Here is a 23,803-nt window from a genome sequence, read left to right as displayed (position 1 = left end):
TCCCAGAAAGGACAAAGCCTGGAGGCCCATTCTGGATCTTTCTTCTCTAAACACTTAACTGGATGTTCCGAAATTCAAAATGTTGACACTACAGCAGCTTCTTCCCATATTGGGCAAGAAAGCTTGGCTCTTGACCTTGGACCTCAAGGAGGCATACCTGCATGTCCCTATCAGACAAAACTGCAGAAGATACCCTCAGATTCATAGCTGGTTCAATGCACTACCAATTCTCTGCTCTGCCCTTTGGCTTATCTACTGCACCCAGGGTCTTCACAAAGTGCCTGGCACCAGTAATTGCATTTTGCAGACAAAAAGGAATTCATATTTATCCGTACCTGAACGACTGCCTGATTCAAGCAGAGAGCAAGGACATTCTTCTAAAGCATCTGGCGTTTGTAAAAAAGTTAAGTTGCCTGGGGTACACAGTAAATGAAAAGAAATCAAAACTAGTGCCCTCACAAGAGATTATAGTCCTGAGTGCCAGCCTGAACACAACGGCCCAGATGGCTTATCTCACGCCAGACAAGCAAGGACAACTGACTCAATGCTTTCAATTGATGGCAACAAAGACCCAACTCCCTGCAAGAAAAATTCTGCAGGCCTTGGGTTACATGGCATCTTGCATACTACTAATTCCATATGCCAGACTGCATATGAGGAAACTACAATGGTACCTAAAGAATGTATGGTCTCAACACTGTCAAAGTTTGGAAACAGTTATACCACTAATTCCTTGCCTTCAACAGGAGTTCCAGTGGTGGGCTCAAGCTTGCCACCTCAACAAGGGACAGCCTTTTACACAACCCACAGCCAGGCAAACACTAACAACAGATGCATCGGATTACGCCTGGGGAGCACACATGTCAGGCAAATGTATTCAGGGCAAGTGGCCCGCAGAACAAAGGCATCTTCACATCAATCAAAAAGAGATGCTAGCTGTACAAAATGCCCTTATAGCTTTCAAGGACCTGCTGCATCCAGGACAACTACTACTAAAGACAAGACAACACCACAGTTATGTGGTACATAAACAAGCAAGGGGGCACTCACTCCTACACCCTCTGCAGACAAGCCATGACCTTGTGGAACACAGCTCTAAACTATCAAGTTCATCTGCAAGCACAGTTCCTGCCAGGAGAGAAAACACACTGGCAGATGACTTATGCAGAAACATCATGGATCTCCACGAATGGGAATTGAATCCAGAAATATTCAGAATAACACAGAAATGGTGGAGCCCGGACATAGATCTGTTTGCATCCCCAATGAACTGCCACCTACAAAAATTCTGCACAAGGAGTTACCATCCACAAGCATGGAAAGTGGATGCCCTCTCATTCAACTGGGAGAAACTACAAGTATACGCTTTCCCACCACTACCTCTCCTGCCAAAGGTACTCATAAAAGCCAGACAAGAAGAGCCAAAGATGATCCTGATTGCACCAGACTGGCCACGCCAGCACTGGTACCCAATCTTAAAGAACTTAGCACAAGAACCACCCTGGATTTTTCCTCAAATCCCACATCTGCTGATTCCGCACAACAATCAAATACTACACAGCCAGCTAAAGACCTTAAACCTAACTGCATGGAAGATTCCTTAGTCAAGCAAGCAATGCCTCTCTCCAAAGCTGTTATGGATGTCATTCTGGAGGCCAGAAGGCCTAGTACCAGGAAAGCCTATTCGGGTAAATGGAAGAGATTCTGTGCCTGGAACCATGCTCACAGCCTTGACCCTCTTGTCCCAAACATTCCTCAGATACTACAATACTTAACTGAGATGCTGGACAAAGGGCTCTCCTTCTCATCCATCAAGATCCACGCCTCTGCCATCTCTGCTCATTACAACACGGATCCACCAATTTTCTCTAATCCTTTGTTAAAACAGTACCTCAGAGGGGCTAAAAACGCAAGACCGCCCCATAGACCACATACTCCAACTTGGGACCTCAACTTTGTTTTGGAAAAATTAACTTTACCTCCTTTTGAGCCAGCTAACACAGCAGAATTAAAATATATCTCTTAGAAAACTGTTCTGCTCCTGGCAATAACATCAGCACGAAGAGTTTCAGAATTACAGGCACTAATGGCAGTGGAACCTTTCCTCATTTTCCACCAGGACAGGGTGTCTTTAAGAAGTAACCCTACGTTTATGCCAAAGGTGGTATCCAGTGTGGCTCTAAACCAAACTATTCACTTGCCAACTTTTTATCCAAAACCACAGAATAAAGGGGAGAGGCTACTGCATTCTTTGGACATTCACAGGCAGTTACACTTCTACTCGGACAAAACCAAAGCTTTCAGAAAATCTGAGCAATTATTGGTAGCATATGCTGCGGGAGCACAGGGAAAAGCCATTTCAAAACAGACTATTTCAAAATGGATAGGACATTGTATACGTTTCTGCTATACACACCATGGGAAATCTGTACCTAGCAGCATTAGATCTCACTCCACCAGGGCAACAGCCACTTCAACTGCCTACCTCAGAGGAGTACCTACCAAGGATATTTTGGAAGCAGCAACTTGGAGTTCTGTACATACCTTCACCAAGCATTACCATCTGCCTCTAGACTCTAAATCCAGAGCTGGCTTCACCACTGCAGTGCTGCAGGGCCTTATAGCCATCCCTAATGCCTTATAGAACCAGCCACCCTACCTCAGCTTTGGGATTCTACCCAAGTCTAATGACTGCAGCAGTGTAACACGATGAACATAGTACAGTTTTGTACCTACCATAAATGTAGATGTTCAAGTGTAAACACTGCTGCAGTCCAGGTTACCCTCCCTCCTTCCCCTCTTACTTGCTGGTATGTACCTATGTCTTCTACCCTTTACTACTTATGGGGGAGTATTTGCTGGTAGCTGTAAGTTCTTGTTTGCTTTTCTTATGTATGTTTTATTAGCAATTTGAATTGCCTACCTATTTACAGGCACCTGACATCTGGGGCCAGAAAAACTGAAGAAAATGGCGTCGGCTGCATCTTGTATACCCCTGTCGCACTGACGTCAAGGAGGAGGCGAAAGCAACCGATGCTGGACCAAGACTTTGGAACTCAGGCCGACTGGAGAAACCGCCTGACGGCAGGATAACCCAAGTGTAATGACTGCAGCAGTGTATACACTCGAACATCTACATTTATGGTAGGTACAAAACTGTACTTTATTGCCTAGTTGTATTATACAAACTGTATTAGTCCTGCACTTACCTTTGGTCATACAGTATCCAGCTGATGGGAACAAACAGAAATATTTTCATATCATAACAGTAAAGCACTCAAATGTACCTTGGGATCTGTAGCATGAGTCAGTGGTCTGCACATAAAACAATGAAATGGTTGTAAATCACAGACTGGTAATACTGTCTGCATGCTCTAATTGTGATATTCAGTGCTCTTATTTATATATATTCTATTTCTTACAGGTAGAGCAGGTTATGAAAAATGGCCACCGTGTAATCATTTTCCCTAATGGAACATGTAAAGAAATTAGCGCAGATGGAAAAACAATTACTGTAATATTTTTTAATGGGGATGTGAAACAGATTATGCCAGATCAAAGAGTGGTAAGTTTATGTAGCTTTTTAAATTCTTCAGTAATGCATTGTGATACTTGAGCTGATGCATGTTTTTATAATTTATCTACAGATTTACTATTATGCTGATGCCCAAACTACACACACCACTTTCACAGACGGACTTGAGGTGTTGCATTTTCCCAATAATCAAATAGGTAAGCTTTATGAGGAAAAAATGTTAAACTTCAATTAAATGTGTACTCTGTGGGATATGCATGCTAACTTTATTAGTCCTTTAACATGGTTTTAAAAAATAATTAAAAAAATCCTAAGAAAGATAATTTGCATTTTATTTTATGCAGTAAATTTGCTGTGTGGGCTTATTTACAGTATATCATTTTATATATTTATTTAAATTTTGCTAAATGAGTAGTCCCATGGAGCCATGGTCCATATGCTGCTCAGCTGATAGAGCTGAGTAAAGATTAGAACCGTTAAAACAGAAAAGTAAAGAAAACCTCCATTGCTTGGTAAAAACAGCCTACCAGCAATGGAATACCTTGTGATGTAGGCAAATCTGGTATTGTAGCTAAACTTTACCATCCTCGTTCTATTGATGCTAGCAATCTCCCACTGATGAGAACTAATACAGCAGCTGATTTCATTATTACATGTAAGGTTTTTATAAATCTCTCCTATACAAGATAACAGACCATAGCTTAGCAGTGAAAGATAACCCAGAAATGTAAATTCACATTTGCAAAAAGGTATTAAATACATTACTGATCTAGCTGCCTGTCACTGCTATGCTGTGTAGCACTGACTTTCCTCACACCACTGTCACAAATCTTGAGCGCAGGTGTAGCTGCCCACTAAAAAACATTGGATGTCAGTTGTACACTGGTACCCACTACCCCAATTCATGAGGGTTTAGGCATGCAAGACATACTGTGCAAGATGCTTGCATGCATCTGCCACTGTGTCTAAGAATACCTGGGCCTTGAAAGCAGGATGTTTGCAACTATCATAATTGTTTGACGTTTCACTGAACTACTCAAAGGTAAAGAAGAAAAAAGTTATTCTATTTTTTGAACAATAAAATGGAGTCAACCTTAGGTTCATAGATAAATACTAGGCAGTCAGACAGACAATTTTAAGCATAGCCAGTAACTCATGTTCAAAAGTTCCCTTCAGCGTCATGGAGAGTAGTAAGTTAAATCTGGATTGGGGGGGGTTGAGACTGCCTTTCCAATTATCTAGGTTTGCCTTGAAGGTGGCAAGGATGCTACTCTGCTTGATATGTAACAGAAGTTTGTTCCAGAGATGGGGAATATGTTGAGATATGAATCTGTCATGCCAGTGTGTATTGATTAAGATATAGTTCCTTTAACCTGCTAGCTCAGGAACAGTTTGTGCTGTGAAGGAATAGAATGCTAAATAGTGATGGATGTTTTATGGCTCGAAAGGCTAGATACAAATCCCTGTGGAGGAGTCGATTAGAAAATGAATATAGAGAGATGGTTTCCAATCTGTCTTGATAACTTACAGTTTTAAGGCCTGTGGTCTTATGGAACATCTCAGGTCTTTCAGGATGAGTTATATGAGCCAAAAGGGGAATTGTATTGAATAATGGCTTTTATGAGATTTTGGTGTTGAGGAGATGCCTCTGAAAATTAGATGAACTACACAGAAAGCCTACCTAGCCACTACAGTGACATGGTCATCAAAAGATAAGGAGTGATCACCAAGAATGTCTACATCTCTTAAAAAAAGTGTTTGAATGGAGGGGTGTATATATGGTATGTGAAAAATATTTTGTTTACTAAAATTAACTTTACTACATTTTTTTCACATTTCATTTGAGACCTTTGTCCTTGCACCAGTTGTTAACATGGTCTAACCCATTTCAGAGCAATTGTCTATTAGTGGAAGATTAAATGACAGTTCCCAAATTACAGTCATCTGCAAACTTAGATACCCATATTCCAGGAGTATTGGCCTGAAGATCTGAAAACAGTTGGCAAATAAGAGTGGACCCATCAGTGAGCCCTATGAAATGGTTCCATATTGAAATGTAGGCACTCAAAATGCTAAGTACAACAAGCTGAAAAAAAAAAAAAATATATATATATATATCAAAACTGCAGAAGAAGATTAGCAAATCTCGAACATCGCTTTTCTCCATAAAACTTCTTTTTTGCAGGGGACACTCCCGCCACATTTCCCGAACTGATATAATTGCTACACTTTCGAGAAAAGAGAATATTCAGAGAAATGTCCATCTCGGACTTAGTATATGCAAGTCCTTTTTTCAGTATCCGTGTTTTGGGACTTGCTCTAATGGGTCCCAACATTTCAAATAAGTACCCTGTGGTACCTGCCACTCTATCCACTTGGGTTCAGTCAGACAACCAGTCATCTTTCCACATACACTGCACAACATAAGGATTATTTTCAGACTTTCAAGTTTGTCAGTGCCTGCATGGGTAATAATGTCAAAGGCCTTAGCCAGTTCCAGATATGCTGTATGCACTGTAAAACCACTTTCTATTGCTTCCGTGAATTTTGCTAAGAAATTAATGAGGTTAAAGAGGCATGACTTTCCTTTGACAGAACTGAATTGATGAGGGTCCACAGATAGCAGATCAATATCTGAGACAATGCGTTCCATAACTCTGTAGTTGAGGCCAGAGAGATTAATGGATCTGTGGTTGCTAGGATCTCTTGTCAGGTCATTCTCGTGCAATGATACTACTGTGGCTGCTTTCTAGATATCAGGAATATAACCTGTGAAGAGACTTACATTAAAGAGGTTAAGTAGGGGTTCAGATATGGCATATTTGGCACTGATAATCAGATAAATTGGTTTATTATCTAGGCCTATGGATACGGTAATCTTAGTTTTTGATAGGACTGACAGGACTTGTTCCACAGTAATTAAAAGGGCTGGTTGTGACTCGTGATCTGTGGAAAAGTGATAATGATGGATGGAGTAAAATTTGCACTACATTTGTCTGTTAAGATAATAGCTGTTTTCTTTGGATCAAAGTAAGAAGTATGAATGTGGACATGCTCGGAACATTGCTGAGTTTTAATTTTTAACTTCCACACAAAGCTAAAGGAAGATTTTTAGTTATTTTTTGATTTATTGGCTATTTTAAGACTAAGTTCAGCTCTGAACTTCCTTACAGTTCCAGTAAGCTGTGCACTAATTGAAGTGAGCTCTTAAGATAAGTAAAATGAGAGATCTTATAACCTTTAAATAATTTCTTTCTCATTCATCAAAACACAAGCATCAGAGTACTGTTTGGTCCCAGTGGGATAACCTATGGAAATCTTATCATATACTATACAATGACACTGACAGCGCAACAGTTCCCCCTACTTCTACTAATGTGTCACTCATCTGACGGAGCTGAGAAGATTTTAGCACTGTTCAAACAAAAAAAGGAAAGAATATTTACATTGTTTCATGAAACAAACCCTACCAGAGTCTAGGCTTTTTTATCAAGATTGATGAGAGGATTGGTCTCCCCAGGCTTAAGTCAGAGCAACACCACACCGGCAAACAGTTTGAAAGCAGGGCTAAACCTGACCCTTCCTGAGGAAGTTTGTAGATTTGGCCATTTTAACAAGGACATGAACTGAAACCCATCTGCACCTTCAAATGAAGATAAGAAGATTGCGAGAAGTGAGCCTATGGCTCCCATCCTTGAGGGTGTATTCTGAACTTCTTGCTTCATCCTGCCCCAGCTAATCAAATTATGCCTGTTGTTGACCAGTGTAATCACAGGGAGCAGACCCTTAAATAATTTTTTTTTCTTCTTTTTATGGATCGGTGGTACTCAGGACCAGAAACTCTCCTCCTCAAAAAGCCTCAAGCCCTTATTGGCTAAAATGTCCCAGTTGCAAACAGTTTAGTAGCTCAACCATCACAAGAGCATACACTTCAGAATCTGGACAAGTCTGATAGAAGGTATGGGTATGGAATGCATTGTCAGGAAGCTCAGAATGAAACCCATGCCAGGTCTGATGCAAGCCTGTTCATAAAGTATGCTGGCTTTGGCTAGTGCACAGCTGACCTCCACTTCCTGGTCCTCAGTGCTCTGGTGCTCACCAGTTATCTGCAGAGAGAGGTCCACTGGATCATCAATCCATTTCAGCAGAATTGTATGGACACTGACTTCAACTAGTGTATTTGATGCATTCAAATTCTTATAATCACTCTATAGTAGTTAAGGCCTTTGCTCCCTTAGGGCACTTGATTGGAGTCATTAGGTGTGATAGAGGCCTTTTGGCACATCAGCATCTTGAAGTCTAAGCAGGAAATCACTCCATTTTATTTTTAAACACCTTTATTACATTGTCACAACATAAGCAAGCATACATTAACAGAAAAGAAAAACCATATTAAAATGTTTTCCAATTGCATAAATTATGCATCACGTGTTTTCTTGTTTTGTAACTGTCATCAGTCCAGCATTACTTAAATTTCTGAATTCCTGCCTTCCCTTAAACATCACTCCTCTTCCTACAGAACATTATTCTGCACTTATTGTTCCCACAATTTCTGATTATTTCTATGTAATTTGCACCTTTTTTTTTTAAATGTCTCTCATCCAGTTCTTTTATAATATTCAGTACTTAAAATGCAGTTGGTTTAGACTTTAATTTCCATTCCTAGTAAGTGCTGTTTTGGCAGCCAACAGAATTAAAATTAATAAGGCCTTAATTTGTCTGGACAATTCCAATTCTGTGTTCCCAGCTCAATAGAATCATTTATTTGGACTTCCAAGATGACTTCACACTGATCAGCAGCATAAGTTCAGCTTTCCCAGTGTGAAAAATGAAACTAAGAAAAAGGAGTGCCATTGATTTTTTTTTTTTTTTTTTTTTTTTGGTAAATTTCGGTTACTGGCTAGTAAATACACAGCCTGGATGCCAGCAAAGAAAAAAATTGGAAAACCTGAAAGAAAATTAACCAGAAAAGATGACTAGAACCACTGTCTAGGAAGGATTCTGGAGCTGTTCAGCAAAAAGCAGTTCAGTATTCAGCTTTAGTTCAAGAGATGGCTTCCAGTAATGTCTAGGAAAAGTAAATCAATAGTACTCAGAGGTGGTTAAAATAAACTAAACATCAAAGGAATATATCCATTCAAATAACAAAAGGCTGGAAAAAAATAGAAGAAGGTTTAACTAGGCATTCAGATGAACTGATAAATCTGCAAAAATCAGATGTTGACATGAAGAAAAAGCTGGCTGAATACAAGGTTTCTCAATTAGAATAGTTTAAAAAAGAGTTGGAAGGCGGAACGTGAAGAGAAAACCTGAAATTTCTGCTGTACCAGAGAAACTGTAAGGAACAGACTGTATTAAGTTTATGAACATACAAATAAGCAAATGGACTGGTGTTCCCCTGCAAATTTCTTTAATTGAAAGGGAGTGTATGCTCCAAACCTTGTCTTGAGGAAGCAGCCAAAACCTATATTAGTAAAGATGCAATTATACCAGCAGAAAGAGTTGAGCCTGACTAAACTGTGTCAGAAGGACAAAGTATTAAAAATTGGAGATGAGTGTTTGTAGAAAATGATTATTTACTGTACACCAGGCAGAAGAGAAGATAATCAAACTTACCCAGCAATCAGGGGATGGTGAGAAGCAGGTGTGAGATTAAGCTGCTGTATCCAGCTGTCTTCTAAGCCATTTTTTTGACGCAGAACAGGCTAAGGAAAAAATAGTGAGTCAACAAGCAGAAGGGAACTCTGCTTCCCATTCTTCTGACAGTAATGTGCAAAGACTTTGCCATTGAAACCTTTTCCAGTGTTCCAAAGGAAAATGCTTGATAGAAAAAAAAAATGAGTTGACTAGAATAATCGGCTGTACCTTGAACTTGAACCAGATTCTAATGTTGGGAGATGGAGATGAACAGGAAGAACAACTCTGAAATTAGTAAATACATGGAAGACTGTAAAGGATCTTATATTTGTAAAATATGTTTTGCAAGAAAAAGTGGCTGAAAAACACAGAACTTTTGCTGACTTTGTTAAACTTGTGGGTGGACTATAAATCATATAACCCACTTTATATCAATAATGTTTAGAAGGACACTGAAAGGAGGGGAATAACTGTAAGTAAACAATTTTATTCTTATTAGTATTTGTATAAAATATTTTGTGATATAAACTACATAATGTGATGATGTTCTTCATTCCACATTGCTGCAGTCCTAACTATTGGGTAGTCCGCTGTCCAGTCGGCCCGAATACCAAAGTATATGGCTGACGTCGGTCAGGGCGCATTAGACTGACGTCAGTACGTCAGGGTACTAATGCGCATGACCGACGTCATATCCTCAGTCTTTTTTGCCGCATGGTCCGATGCAGAAGCAATTTTGCGAGTGCAGGTTGGCGTTCTGAAAGTTTCTGAAGTCAGAGTTTCAGACCGAATCAAAGTTGGCTAAGTACCCCGTTGGGGAATATTTTGGTTTTTTCTTGCCACAGTATTTAACCGGATGTCAGAAAAAGTGAATAACTGTATTTCGTGTGGGAAACAGATACCTCATAGGGATTACCATACTTTGTGTATACCTTGTTTAGGGCCTGAGCACGACGTTGTTGGATGCCGCTCTTGTGCTAGATTTAACAAACGCACTATTAAGAGAAGGTTAGACTGTGCCAGGTTAGTTTTTGGGAAGCGTTGTAATTATAAAATGCCGTCGGAGGCTCCGACTCCCGCTTCGGCCAAAAAGCACAAGGACAAAGCAGCAAAGCCTAGAGTGGAAGAACCAACAGTCCCTGACATCGGATCTTTAGAAGGCTCAGTGGAGCCGGAGGTTTTGCCAGGTGTTTCTTTGGAGTCTCAGGGAGAGACTTTACTGTTACAGGATGTATCCTCGCAGGAAGTAGGCCAGGCTGAGGGGGCTTCTCAGGTGGCTGTTCTTCCTTCTCTTCCTAAGGTGGTTAGGGCCTCCCCTTCTGTTTCCAAGGCTTCTTTGAGAGGCAGGCCAAGTTTAACTTCAGTGGGGGTTTCTCCTAGTGCTTCAGGGTCTTTGCCTAAGAAACATATGCTTAAAATGGCGGAGGATTTGATTACTATGATTAGAGGTTCTATGCCCCCTCCTGATAAGAGGCCTAGGGTAGAACCTGAGTTTGAGAGTTTTGAGCAATGTTCGGAGGCTTCTGAGTCTTGACTGAAGACTTGCAGGAGTATCCTCCTTATTCTGATTCTGATGTGGATGATTCTACTCCTTCAGCTTCTCCTCCTGAGGATTTTTCATTTTCAGAGACTCTGCATTCCATGAGGGAGCATTTTAAATGGGAAGGTCAAGATTTCTCTGATTCCAGGAAGAGGCTTAGGAATTCTTGTTTTACCCCAGCATAGACCTTTAGCTATACCTCCTGTTCTGAATGTGGTGGAAGATGTTTTGCAGAGGCTTCCCTCAATCCTGATTCTTTGCCTCCTGCCCCAGTTAAACCGGATAGGTACTATAGGGTGCCTGAAGCTCATAAGTATCTTTTTAAGAGTCCTAGGGCAGACCCAGAAACTGTCTCTCAGGGGCCTAAAGGTGTGAAGGCCTCTGTTGTTAAAAATCCTGTTCCTCCTGATAAAGAGGCAAGGGCTTTGGATAGATGGGGAAAGAAAGTGTATACTTCTTCCACTTTAGCCATGAGGGCGTTGAATTGTCAGTTTCACATGTTAAAATATCAGAATTATCTCCTTTCACAATTGAAATCTAAGGTGGATGCTCTGGCAGAAGGTATTGAGTGTAAAGAGTTGCAGGATTTAGTTCATGTGTCTGAACAGGTGGGTAAACATTCCTTGCAATGTGGTTTTGATGCTGTGCAGGCCTCCTCGAGGGTGGCTGCCACTGGTTCTGTTCTTCGTAGGCATGCCTGGTTGACAGATCAGAATTTAGCTGAGCATGTTAAAACAAGGATTTTGGATGCTCCTTTGCAGTCTGATGTGTTGTTTGGTTCGCCTGTGGAAGCAGTCTTAAAGAAAATGGAGGACAAGGCTAAGTCTATGCAAACTGTTAAGGATTTTTTGCAGGTGCAGCCTCCGAAGTTTAGTAGAAATTGGCCTACTAAGGGATGGACTTATCCTGCTTATGATTCCCAGTCTAGGGGTAGGTCCAGACGTGGTAGGGGCAGAGCTCAAGGTTCTTTTAGGCCTAGGACAGGGAGTTCCCCTGCTCAGACTTCTGGTGATGGCAGGGGTCAGTCCTTTCGTAAGCAGACCCAATGACCTGCCTTTTCAGCTGCCAGTACATTCTCGCCTGGCAGCACCTTTGGGAGGAAGGCTGTCTCTTTTCAAAGAAAATTGGGATTTAATTACCCAAGACAGATGGGTTCTGGATATCATTCACCACGGTTACAGGTTTTATTTCCATACCATGCCTCCTTTCAAAGGCATGCCAGACATTCCTCCTCTACAAAGACAAGAGGCTCACAAGCAAATTTCTCTGTTGCTCCACATAGGGGCCATTCAGCTAGTTCCTGTGCCAGAAAGGGGCCTAGGATTTTATTCTCGCCTGTTCCTAGTACCGAAGAAGGGGAACGCGTGGAGGCCAATTTTGGATTTATCTATCCTCAACACTTATCTGGACATTCCCAAGTTCAAAATGTTGACGTTACAACAGCTTTTACCTCTGCTGGGCAAGGATCACTGGATGGTAACTTTAGATCTCAAGGAAGCTTACCTTCATGTGCCTATAAGACTAAGTTGCAGGAAGTATCTGCGTTTTCGAGCTGGAAATTCTCATTATCAGTTCTCTGCATTGCCCTTTGGCTTATCCACTGCACCCAGAGTATTCACAAAGGTTCTGGCTCCAGTGATAGCTTACTTCAGGCTAAAAGGAATTCAAATCTATCCTTACTTGGACGACTGCCTGATTCTAGCTCAAGAAAAAGAAGGCCTTCTACAGCATTTGGATTATGTCATAGCAGTGCTAAGATGCCTAGGGTATTCTGTGAGCGAAATAAAGTCCAGTCTAGTACCCTCTCAAGACATGTGCTTTCTGGGTGTGAGACTGAATACAGCAGCCCAGATGGCCTTTTAACCCCGGACAAACAAAAGACTCTTTCCAGTTACTTCCATCAACTATCTCTTCAGTCCGGGCTGACTGCAAGGACAGTCCTTCAAGCCTTAGGGTTCATGGCATCTTGTATTCTGGTGCTTCCCAATGCCAAACTGCATATGAGGAAGCTGCAATGGTATCTCAAAAATGTATGGACACAGCACTGCCAGGATTTGGACACTGTCATTCAAATAATACCTTGCATTCAAAAGGAATTTCTGTGGTGGGCTCAGGAATGTCACCTAAACAAGGGACTCTCTGTGACCCGGCCAGAGGCGAGTCAGATTCTAACGACAGATGCCTCAGACATTGCTTGGGGAGCTCATCTAAATGGAAAGTGGATACAAGACAAGTGGCCTGCCAGACTACAGCATCTACATATCAGCATGAAAGTGATGTTAGCAGTCCAGTTTGCATTAATGGCTTTCAAGGAGTTACTTCTTCCAGGGCAGGTGTTGATTCTAACAGACAACACAACTGTCATGTGGTACATCAACAAACAAGGGGGAACACATTCTTACCCATTGTGCAGGCAAGCAATGATTTTATGGGAGACTGCGCTCAGCTTGCAACTAACTCTTCAGGCAAGGTTTCTGCCGGGAGCACAGAACTCCTTAGCAGATGTGTTAAGCAGACAAATCATGGATCCCCACGAGTGGAAACTGGATCTTCATGTATTTCAAAAATTGACAGTGTCATGGGGAACTCCAGACATAGATCTGTTCGCTTCTCCACTAAACCACCAGCTGCCAAAGTTTTGCACAAAGAGGTTTCATCACACAGCTTGGAAAGTGGATGCTCTTTCTTTCAGTTGGAAAAATCTTCATGTGTATGCTTTTCCACCTCTGCCTCTTCTCCCAAAGGTGCTTCTAAAGGTCAGACAAGACAAGCCAAGGATGATTTTAATAGCTCCAGATTGGCCTCGGCAGCACTGGTACCCATTACTGAGGAGTCTGGTAAGGAAGCCTCCATGGCCTTTACCCTTGATTCCACACCTGTTGTCTCAGAGGGACGGTCGCCTGCTCAATGTCAAGCTTCAATCTCTTCATCTAACAGCCTGGCATATTCTGTTTTGAAAGACAGCAGGTCTCAACTTCCTCAACAAGTTTTAAATGTGATTATGGAAGCCAGAAGACCTAGTACAAGGAAAGTGTACGCAGAAAAATGGAAGAGATTTTTACTTTGGAGTGCAGCAAACAATTTGGAGATTTCTGAGCCTAATTTGAGTGTGGCTCTTCAATATCTTACTGAGTTATTGGACAAAGGTTTGTCTTTCTCTTCCATTAAGATTCATGCTGCAGCAATTTCAGCTCACTATGATTGTGACCCACCATTGTTTTCGCATCCTTTGTTCAAGCAATTTCTTAGAGGGCAAAGAATATAAGACCCCACGTAGAGCTCCTACTCCTGCTTGGGATCTCAATTTTGTGTTGGAGAAACTTACTCTACAACCTTTTGAGCCTCGGCTACTGCTGAATTGAAATATTTGTCATGGAAGACTGCTTTTTTGTTGGCCATTACTTCTGCAAGAAGGGTTTCTGAGTTGCAGGCCCTTATGGCGGTAGAGCCTTTTTTTGATTTTCCATAAGGATAGGGTATCATTACGTACTAATCCTTCCTTTATGCCTAAGGTGGTTTCTAGTGTGGCTTTAAACCAAACTATTCATTTGCCTACTTTTTATGCAGATCCCCAAAATAAAGGGGAAAAGATTTTGCACTCTTTAGATGTACACAGGCAATTGCGTTATTATTTGAGCAGGACTAAGGATTTTAGGCAGTCTCAGCAGTTGTTTGTTTCTTTTGCTTTGGGTTCAGGGCAAGCCTGTGTCAAAACAAACTATTTCTAGGTGGATTGGGTTTTGCATTGCATTTTGTTATTCCCATCATGGCAAGGAGATTCCAGCTGGAATTAGGCCTCATTCCACTAGGGCTACTGCCACTTCTACAGCATTTCTAAGGGGTGGCCACTAAGGATATTTTGGAGGCAGCTACTTGGAGTTCAGTGCATACTTTCTCTAAGCATTATCACCTTCCTCTCTACTCTAAGTCTAGGACTGGTTTTGCCACAGCTATTTTGCAAGGCATGTTGTCAGTTCCTGCTTCCTTATGATTTGCCAGCCTCCCTTACCTCTGCTTTGGGATTCTACCCAATAGTTAGGACTGCAGCAATGTGGAATGAAGAACATAGTACAGTTTTGTACCTACCATAAATGTAGATGTTCGAGGATCCACATTGCTGCAGTCAATTTACCCTCCCTCCTTCCCCTCTGTGTTTAAGGGTGGTTGTGTAGGTGAGGTTATATTCCGGTAATTTTGTATATATTGTACATATTTTTGGTGCAGGTATGTTTGGAATTTTTGGTTTTGGCCTTAGCTTTTCAGGGTCTTCTGACATCTGGGGCAAGAAAAGACTGAGGATATGACGTCAGTCATGCGCATTAGTACCCTGACGTACTGACGTCAGTCTAATGCGCCCTGACCGACGTCAGCCATATACTTTGGTATTCGGGCCGACTGGACAGCGGACTACCCAATAGTTAGGACTGCAGCAATGTGGATCCTCGAACATCTACATTTATGGTAGGTACAAAACTGTACTTTGTCAATCTTGTCTTTATTCACACTGTTGGGTCTGATCCATCGGATTCTTCTCGGCCATTACATCAGCTTGAGGTCCTCAGCTTAGCTCATGGGCATTTTTCCCTACCCATAATGCATTTCCTCAACCACCTCAGATCTCGTTTGCTGCACAGTGAAGAAGTTTCTCTTATTAGCTCTGGGCTAAGTACTGAATTTTTCAAAACTGTCTTTCCTATATTTAGCTTATATTTACCTTTTTACCTTTTGTCTTTCTTAATAGCTTAATTTATTTAAATAAGTGTTCCCTACCCCCGTTATCACCCATTTTAGTTAGAGACTGCATAACTTTTGTCCATTTTTTATTAGAGGACATTTCCCTCTTTTTCCCTTTTCTTTCTTTCCTCCCTTCTTCTCATCCGTTTTACTTAGAGAACAATTTTTTGTGTGTGTGTGTGTGTATATATATATATATATATAAACTTCTGTCTTCCACATTTTTTATGTAGTGTGTTGAGTGCATATGTCTTTCTCTATATTTTTCCGTACTTGTTTCCCTGGCAATGTCACAAAAACAAGAAGGGAAGCCACTTTGATTTAAAAAATGTGAAAAGAAGATGCCCCTTAGCGAAACACGCACTTTGTGTGTGTATTTCTTGGAGCCTCTTCATCTCCAGGAAAACCTGCTCCATATACCACAGCTTTAATCAAAAAGTGTTTATGGAGTGCAAAACCAAATTGATTTTGAAGGGTTTATTAAAAAAAACTTTTTCAAAGGCTATTACGTCCGAGTCCTCTCCAAAAACTTATGAAAAACCACTAAAACGACATTCTCCAGCTCTGAAAACGTCATCGGAGCCGAGTTCTAAAACTCTTCAACTGTCTGTTCCACCAGATTCTTCAGAGCAGACAGCTGCAGCCGGATACAAGAAGGTTTTGGAGCCATCAGAATCCTTGTCTCTGACGTCTTTGGCTCCTACAGAGATTAGATATTGGAGTCGTTCCCTTTCCCTAGAACTGATAACTTCATGGGCCCCCATCTCCAGTACTAGCTAAGTCCAGATCTCCTACATTGTCCACTCGGTGTACCAGGAGCTTATCTGATGAAGACCTGGATTAGGGTTGTGCAGAGGCTACTGAAGACTCTGGTCCCAGCCAAACTTTTGCTGCATCCGAGCCCTAAGGAATCAGATCAGACACAACACCCCCTCTCTGGTACCTGTTCCTCCTCCGATCCGTTCCTGTGTTTCGGAGCTGGAAGATTTCGATCTCCAGATTGTGTTTGTGTCAGCTATGGGGCCTTCGGTTCCCTTAGAGCAGACATCTGCCCTGTGAGTTTCCCTCCAGTTGGAACAGGACACCACTAGGAGCTGACATTCTCCGGTCGGATCCTCAAAGCCAACCTGGATCTCTGGATCTGGCTTTGTCTCTTGGGGCTTTGGCGCAAGTGAGTTCAATTCCTACCTTGACCCCAGAGCTTTTGTCACCGGTGCCGCAGATACCATTGGCTCCAATGACTTCTTTGTCGGATATGGGAGACTCCTTGGAGTGGGGGCAGTTTTTCTTTGATATAATGAGGAGGGTTTTGACTCCTTCAAGTCAAAGCCCCAGTCTATATTGGATCTTCCTCCCACTTTGAGTCAGTTGTCTTCATCCTCTCAGTTAACCCTTCCACAGGGTTGTAGAGACCTCAGGATGTCCACCAGGGGACTCCCCCCTCTTCGAAAACCTCCCTAAACTATCCCACTGAGGAGGTCCCTCAGAAGAGGACGTGCAAGAGGAAGCATCTCAACTCCCTTGTGGAGTGTAACACATCAGATACTGACCTCAATGATCCTGAAGGGTCCCCGTGGTCACCACCTGAAGATGTCTCCTTTGGAGGCCTCCTCGACATATTAAAACAGAGGGGTAACTGGCAGTCCACCCCTCCTTCAGCTGAAGACTTTCAGGTCTCGCCCTTCCACCTCTTGGGTGACTGCTCCTTCTGACAAACTTATGGACCTAATCTCTCAGAAGGCCTGGGAGACCCTGGATACCATAGAGCCTACTCCCAGAAAGCCAAACAAATACATAACTGCCCCAAAAGATATGGCTGTTTTAACTAAAGGTGTAGCAGTCAATGCAGTGGTCATGGCGGCGACCACAAGAAGGAGCTATTGTAGACCAGCTCCTCTATCCATCCTCTTAATAAGGACTTTAGGTTGGTGGATAGATGTGGGAAGCAGGTGTTTTCATCAGCGACCTTTGCATTTCAGTCTTTGAATTACCTTATGCACTTTACTAGGCTACAGAGAGACCTTTTTAAGGAACTTAGACTCCCTCCAAGGAGCTGTAGTTGATGCAGTAGCAGATAAGGTTAATGCTCAGCTCGCCACCCTCAGTTCAGTCATAAACTCTTCCATGAGTCTCATATCTTATGCAGCAGATGGAATGAGTAGGGCTGTGGGTTCAGGCATTGCTCTAAGGAGTCAGGCCTGGATGTGCCTTTGCAATTTGATGGTACCCTTCAAGTCTTCCTTCGTTAATGCCCCTTTTGATGGCTCTTCTCTTTTGGGGCCTAAAGTGAAGGAAACGCTCACCGGGTGTGAACAGGAAGGCAAGGCCTTGTCTACCGTTGGAGTAAATTTTTCCACACCTACCAGACCCTTCCCTAAAGGTCAGAGAGATAGTGGGAAGATGTGGTTCAGAAAATCCCAAAGGTCTTTCTATGACACACAGGGTGAAAATTTCCCCAGGGGCCAAGATGGAAAAGCAATGGAAGATGCCACTCTCGTGGCAGAGGAGACCCGCACAATCAAGGCTTCAGAGAGTTCTTCTTTGGAGGACCCTTTCAGCGCTCCTGGAGTGCCTGATTGCTCGCCTCTGGAGGCAGTTGGGGAGTGATTGTCTCTGCACCTAGAAACCTGGCAATAGATAACTACCGACGGATGGTTGCTGAACATAATATCCAGGGATATCTCATTCCCTTCTCCGAACCCGTTCCTGTAAACAAATCAGTTCCAGATGTTCCACCCACTCAAGAGGAACACGCAACCTTAGAAATTCAGAAGTTGCTAAGAAAAAGTGTCATCCAAGAAGTCCTTGGAGACCAGACAAGATCCGGAACTTACTCAAGATTCTTTTTAGTTCTAAAAATGTCAGGGGACTGGACACCCATTTTGGATCTCAGCAATCTGAATGAACATGTCCAGAAATCCAAGTTCTAGATAGTGACACTGCAGTCAGTACTTCCATTTCTGGAAAAAGACAATTGGATGTACTCTGTAGACCTTCAGAATGCATACTACCATATTCTAATGGCCAAATGACCCAGGAGTTTCTTGCGCATCTGGCTGGTGGCCAGTCACTTCCAGTTTCAAGCTCTGCTGTTTGGACTCACTACAGCCCCCAGAGTGTTAACCAAATGTATGGCAGTAGTGGCAGCTCACCTGAGACACAAAGGATTCTGTGTGTTTTCATATCTGGATGACTGGCTCATAACTGCCCCGACCAGGCATCTTCTGCTACAAGCCAGGGATTGCACTCTACAACTCTGTTCCCCTCTAGTGATTACAATAAATTATGAAAAATCTGTGCTAGAGCCTCGTCAATCCTTGCTATTCATAGGAACTCAGATAAACACAAATCTTTTGTTGGCAAAACTTCCCCAAGACGAGGTACACAACCTTCAATATTATGTTAGGGGACTGATCAAAAGAAGTGGGAGCTAGTTCTACAGGTACTAAGCAAAATGGCAGCTTCAGTAGTTCTAATCCCCTAGCTCGTTCTCATATGAGAATCCTCCAGTGGTTACTTTCGACTCAATGGTCGTTTCAAGATCTTCCAATGACACACAATGTTTTAATAACCCAGTCATGCAAAACAGACCTTCTGTGGTGACTCACCTCTCCCCTAGTGTCTCAGGGCCTCCTATTCACCCCCTCAGCTCCAAGCCACGGTGACCACGGATGCTTCCCAGATAGGGTGGGGGAGGCATTATCTGAGGAAAGACAGTCCAAGGTACCTGGCAGCAACACAAGGCTCACTTGCACATACATGTTCTATGTTGGTTCACCTGTACAGAGACTTCTGTCAAGACAAACCAGAACCACACTACTAAGGAGTAGTAAATTATTGGTTCCATGTGTCAAGAACAACAGATCAGTGAAAGCCAATTTGTTGAGAAAACTCTTTTCTCAGAAGTTCTATTATGATAAGACCAGCAAACCACTCAGTCCATTACGAGAAGGAGAGAGAATGATGATGCAGACATTCAAAGGTTTTGGTCGGATTGGAGTCGTGAAAAGCGTTTATCCAGAGCTGAGATTGCACATTGTGGAATCGCAAGGAGCAGAATTTAGGCGGAATCGGAAACATTTGATCCCGGTGTCCGAGTCTTTATTTTTGCAGTATCATACCTGGGAGAAAGACTGTATATCTCAGATTGAGTTATCCAGTGTTCCAGTTCCACAGTACCTTCCAGTAAATATTCCTTTTCCTGAGAAGAATCCCGAAACTCCAGAATCTGTTTGTTCACCAATGACTGTCCCTGTTGCTAAACCCATTTCTGATTGCTATACCGCCAGATCAGGTGGTATTTCCAGACCATGTTCCAGATACACGGCGACTTGGACATAAGTGTTGTGTCTATTTCTTATTGTCTATAAAATTGTATGCCTTTTCCAAATGCCTTTTTATTGTAGGCAGTTGATTAAAGAGGGAGGATGTAGATCACTATGTATGTATACCTTTAAGAAGCTTTCTAGGGGATTGCACAAGTATATAAATACTGAGCATGTGCGAGCCTGACTGCCATTTTGTAGTAAGCTGTTGAGATGTAAGCATACATGTCTGTGTAGTCTGTAATTTATTCAATTTGTTTATATTTTGTATTGCTGCTATCCATCCTGATGTGCTTCTACATAATAAAGCATATAAACGAACTACCCCGCCTGTACGTCTTCACTTGTAAAACAAGGCAAGCGACATTACCTTTGGCTTAAGCTGTAAACAGGTACTTTTGTAGCATGTAGGCTTTAAAAATAAGACAATGATGAAAGCCATGAAAATGACAAGCTTTACAGTAACTGCAAACATATTAGCTTGCTTGTTTTCCACTGGCAAATTCAGTGGAATCAAAGATGTCTACAGCTGAGGGCAGCTATGCATTCCTTTCTGAGTGATATTTACAGAGTCAGTGTTGAGTTAATTTCCATGGAGACAAGCTTGTCTGCAGGTGCAAGCAATTAATGTTGAAAATTCTGGGTATTCTTTGCTGAGTGAAATCAAAATTTTAAAGGTTCTGTGGTAAGTAGTTCAGTGAAGAAATTAAGTTTGAAATTATGGGAAGTGAATAAGAGGTAACAGCCTCTGTAGCATACGTAATACTTTAATGCAGTTAATCGAACAGTTTACAGTATCGTTTTATTTAAACATAGCCAGTGCATATTTTCTTAGGGCTAAATGTTAATAGTTTCTGAAAACAAACAAGCTGTTTTTCATATTTGGAAGGGGAAGAGAAAGATAAGAAAAGAGCAGACAACAGTCAGTGTAAGTCGGGGCACAGGCTGTAGCATGTGCTTTAACATGGGTAACTTCAATTTTAGGTTAAATAATGCCTGCACATGCGTGCATAAGCCAATTTGGGGCAATTGATTCCTTCTGGAGGGTCAAACATCATGTTTTGAAGATGTAGATAGTTTTGTGTGTTTATGCCAAGTTAATAAGTGACGGAGATGTTTTGTGTTTAGTCTTGAAAATTGTGACATAGGTTCAATTGGTGATGAGAAGAAACAACTGTACAAAAGATCAGCCTGCCAAACATTAGTTACTATATGCATGTAAAACACAAATGCTGGAAATACATATTCAAAAAAAAATGCCTTGAATAATGGATGGGAACAAGAGCTTTTAATCATGGTGACTATGCTGTCCATATTATCCTGGAACATGAATGGCCTTACAGATATAGATAAAAAAAGAATATTGAATTAAGAAATGTCGAGTGCAAATAGCAATGCTACAGGAGACACATTTGGAAAGAACTGAGCATGTGAATTTGACAAAGAGAGGATTTAAGAATGGATATTCAGCAGAAAATCAGGGACAGAGGAAAAGGGGGATAATTATACTAATTGCTAGAGGGGCTCCAATAGCGATAAATGAGGAAAAAAAGACAAAAATTGTAGATTTGTGGCAGTAAGGGGAGCTGGTGGCAAGGAGGAGGATTACAATGGCCTGTTTATATTCCACCGGAAACTGCTATTATGGAGCTTAAGAATATTTTGGGAGAAATAATCCGCTTTCAGCATGGAATGTTATTTATAGGTGGGACTGGAATTTGATTTACAATAATGGGGATGTATCAGGAGGGCCTAAAAGGGACATTTAAACAAAAGAGGGTAGATTTTTGAAGAAATTTGTGAAAATATTTTGGATGAAAAATGTGAATTCAGTAGTAGGAACTTGGACAGAAGTTACATAGTATTGTCCAAGTTACAATAACTGGGTTAGCCTGGAAAGGAATTATTTTTTTTACAAGAACTTATGTACTTAATTGAAAGCTGTGACACATTCAGAAACTATTTCAGATCACGCACCATTACAGACTTAAGGTATAGATGCAAATTAATGTAATAAAACTGAAACACTGGCACATTCCTACTTGCCTGATTAAAGAGAGGAATTTTAAGGAATGGGTAGTGGAAATGATTAGAGAGACATTAGTCAAGATTGAAATCTTTTCAGAAAGGATGTCTAGTTAATGAGCTAAGATGAAACTGAAATTTAAAAAAGTAAAAATAAAAAAAAATGAGATATGGGAAAGAAGTGATAGGAATTATTTATGTGGGCTGGCAATTGTAAGTATTGTAGAATAAATGTAATTTCACAGAACACGAAGAGAAGCAACTGCAGAGTACAAAAGGGATTGTTTGGATAATATGCATGAGTTTAGAAAGGTTGCTGCAATGCAGCTATTTTTTGGAAATAACTCCAGAGCACGAAAACTTTTAGCATGACAACTTTGGCAACAGAAAGTAGAAAGGTGAGTCGCCAAACTTAAGGAACCTGTGACAAGAAAAGTAATCCTGTGCAGGTGCTAAGAGATATTTTGGAAACTTTATGAGAATGCAGAATAATGCTCAGGAGGAGAAGTGGGATTTAAGGGAAGGTAAAAATTGAGCAATTTAGGTTCATAGGTAGGTACTAGGCTGTCTGCCTGAGGGCATTTATAAGCCTAGCCAGAGTGTGTCTGCTTTCGCCGCCCCATTGATTAATTAACTTATCCTCTGTCAAGCAGAGCCAATGAAGTGATCCCATGGGTGTATGTAATGCTGGAGTGAATGATTGTTAAAAAAGAAGCATGTATGCTGCATGAAAACAAAAAATGTTACAATTTTTTCTTTTATTTTCTATTAATGTCTGTGCACCCATGTCACTGTATTAGTCATTATTTAATAAACATGCTTAATCAAAAAGTAGTGCTGATATAAGGTGCCAAATGTAGAAAAACAAATACATGCATGTAAAGCATACCACATTATGTGGTTGCATGATAAAATTCTTCATGCAAGGAGCAGAAATTGAAAAAAACATTTACTGGTCCTGTCCAGCCCTTTACACACCTTCTACTATAATCAGAGCTGCCACAGATGAAGGCCAGTCTGCTGTAGCAATTGTGGAACTGCACTCATCAGTGTGGACCAACCTGTGAAACACAGCTGTGTGGACAGCATTTGTATTCATCCAAGACGAAGAGAAGAGGTGGTGGCACAGGTTGTTCAGAGCCATCAGATGGGGTGCTTGGCATGGACTGCATGCCTTCCTGTGTCACTGGTTATGCCATCTGGTATCACCCCCAGGCCCCAAGATGGCTGACTCTGCAAACTACTTGACAGCTCTTTACCACTCCAAGATATTGAAAAACTTTCCTGATTTAATGTGACGTGTCATAAGATTTACTGACCAGTGCTGAGCTAGGTGATCTTGCCACCGTATTTTGCTATGTATCTTTAATCACTAGGGGCCATTCCTGATTTGCTGACAACATAAACCAAAAGTAAATCTGTGTGACATTCTGACTTGTAACCTCAGCAGCCTTCTAATTGCTCCAAACTTCCCATCTTAGTGCTTCTACCTTCTGGAATAGAGGCAGTACCACATCATGCAGCACCATGCTAAGCCCCTCCTGCTGGGCTGTGACAAAATAGGCATAATCTGTAGCTATTTTCAGCTGCTCCTATGGTTCTATAAATGAAAATAAAGAAGTTTTGGCCCCAACATGTATGCTACATAAGGTTTAGCCATCATATAAATGCTATCCACAGCCACCATGTAGCAGATGTTTATCATAAAATGGATATGAAGCATGTACAGTACAAACAGCCTAAACCTAATTTTGTGTGAAAAGTGCAAGACCTGGTAATACAATTTGTAGCACTTTATTTATTTATTTAATATTTGTTAACTGGGAAAAGTCCGACTTGGAACGAAACCAATTTTCAGCGGAGACCCAGGGAGAAATGCTCCTGATGCATGTCTTTGTAACGTGGGAGGAAACCAGAGCACCCGGAGGAAACCCACACGAACGCAGGGAGGACATGCAGACTCCACACAGGAGGCACCCCAGCCAAGAATTGAACCAGAGAACCTCA

The 23,803-nt window shown here is 41.6% G+C and overlaps 1 protein-coding gene across 1 annotated transcript in view; it reads left to right on the top strand.

Annotated features, from left to right (window-relative positions):
• The window catches only part of CENPJ (centromere protein J), a 921,807-nt gene that overhangs the window by 609,778 nt on the left and 288,226 nt on the right, over positions 1-23,803 (top strand). The window contains exons 11-12 of the mRNA XM_044072847.1: positions 3,425-3,565; positions 3,648-3,732. Of these exons, the coding sequence (XP_043928782.1) occupies positions 3,425-3,565; positions 3,648-3,732 (226 nt within the window). The remainder of the gene's footprint in view (positions 1-3,424; positions 3,566-3,647; positions 3,733-23,803) is intronic.

This window comes from Protopterus annectens, chromosome 5.part1 (genome assembly GCF_019279795.1).
Source record: "Protopterus annectens isolate FY-2018-M chromosome 5.part1, PAN1.0, whole genome shotgun sequence".
NCBI lineage: Eukaryota > Metazoa > Chordata > Ceratodontiformes > Protopteridae > Protopterus > Protopterus annectens.
Note: the sequence above shows the minus strand (reverse complement) of the source record. Positions and strands in the feature narration are given on the sequence as shown.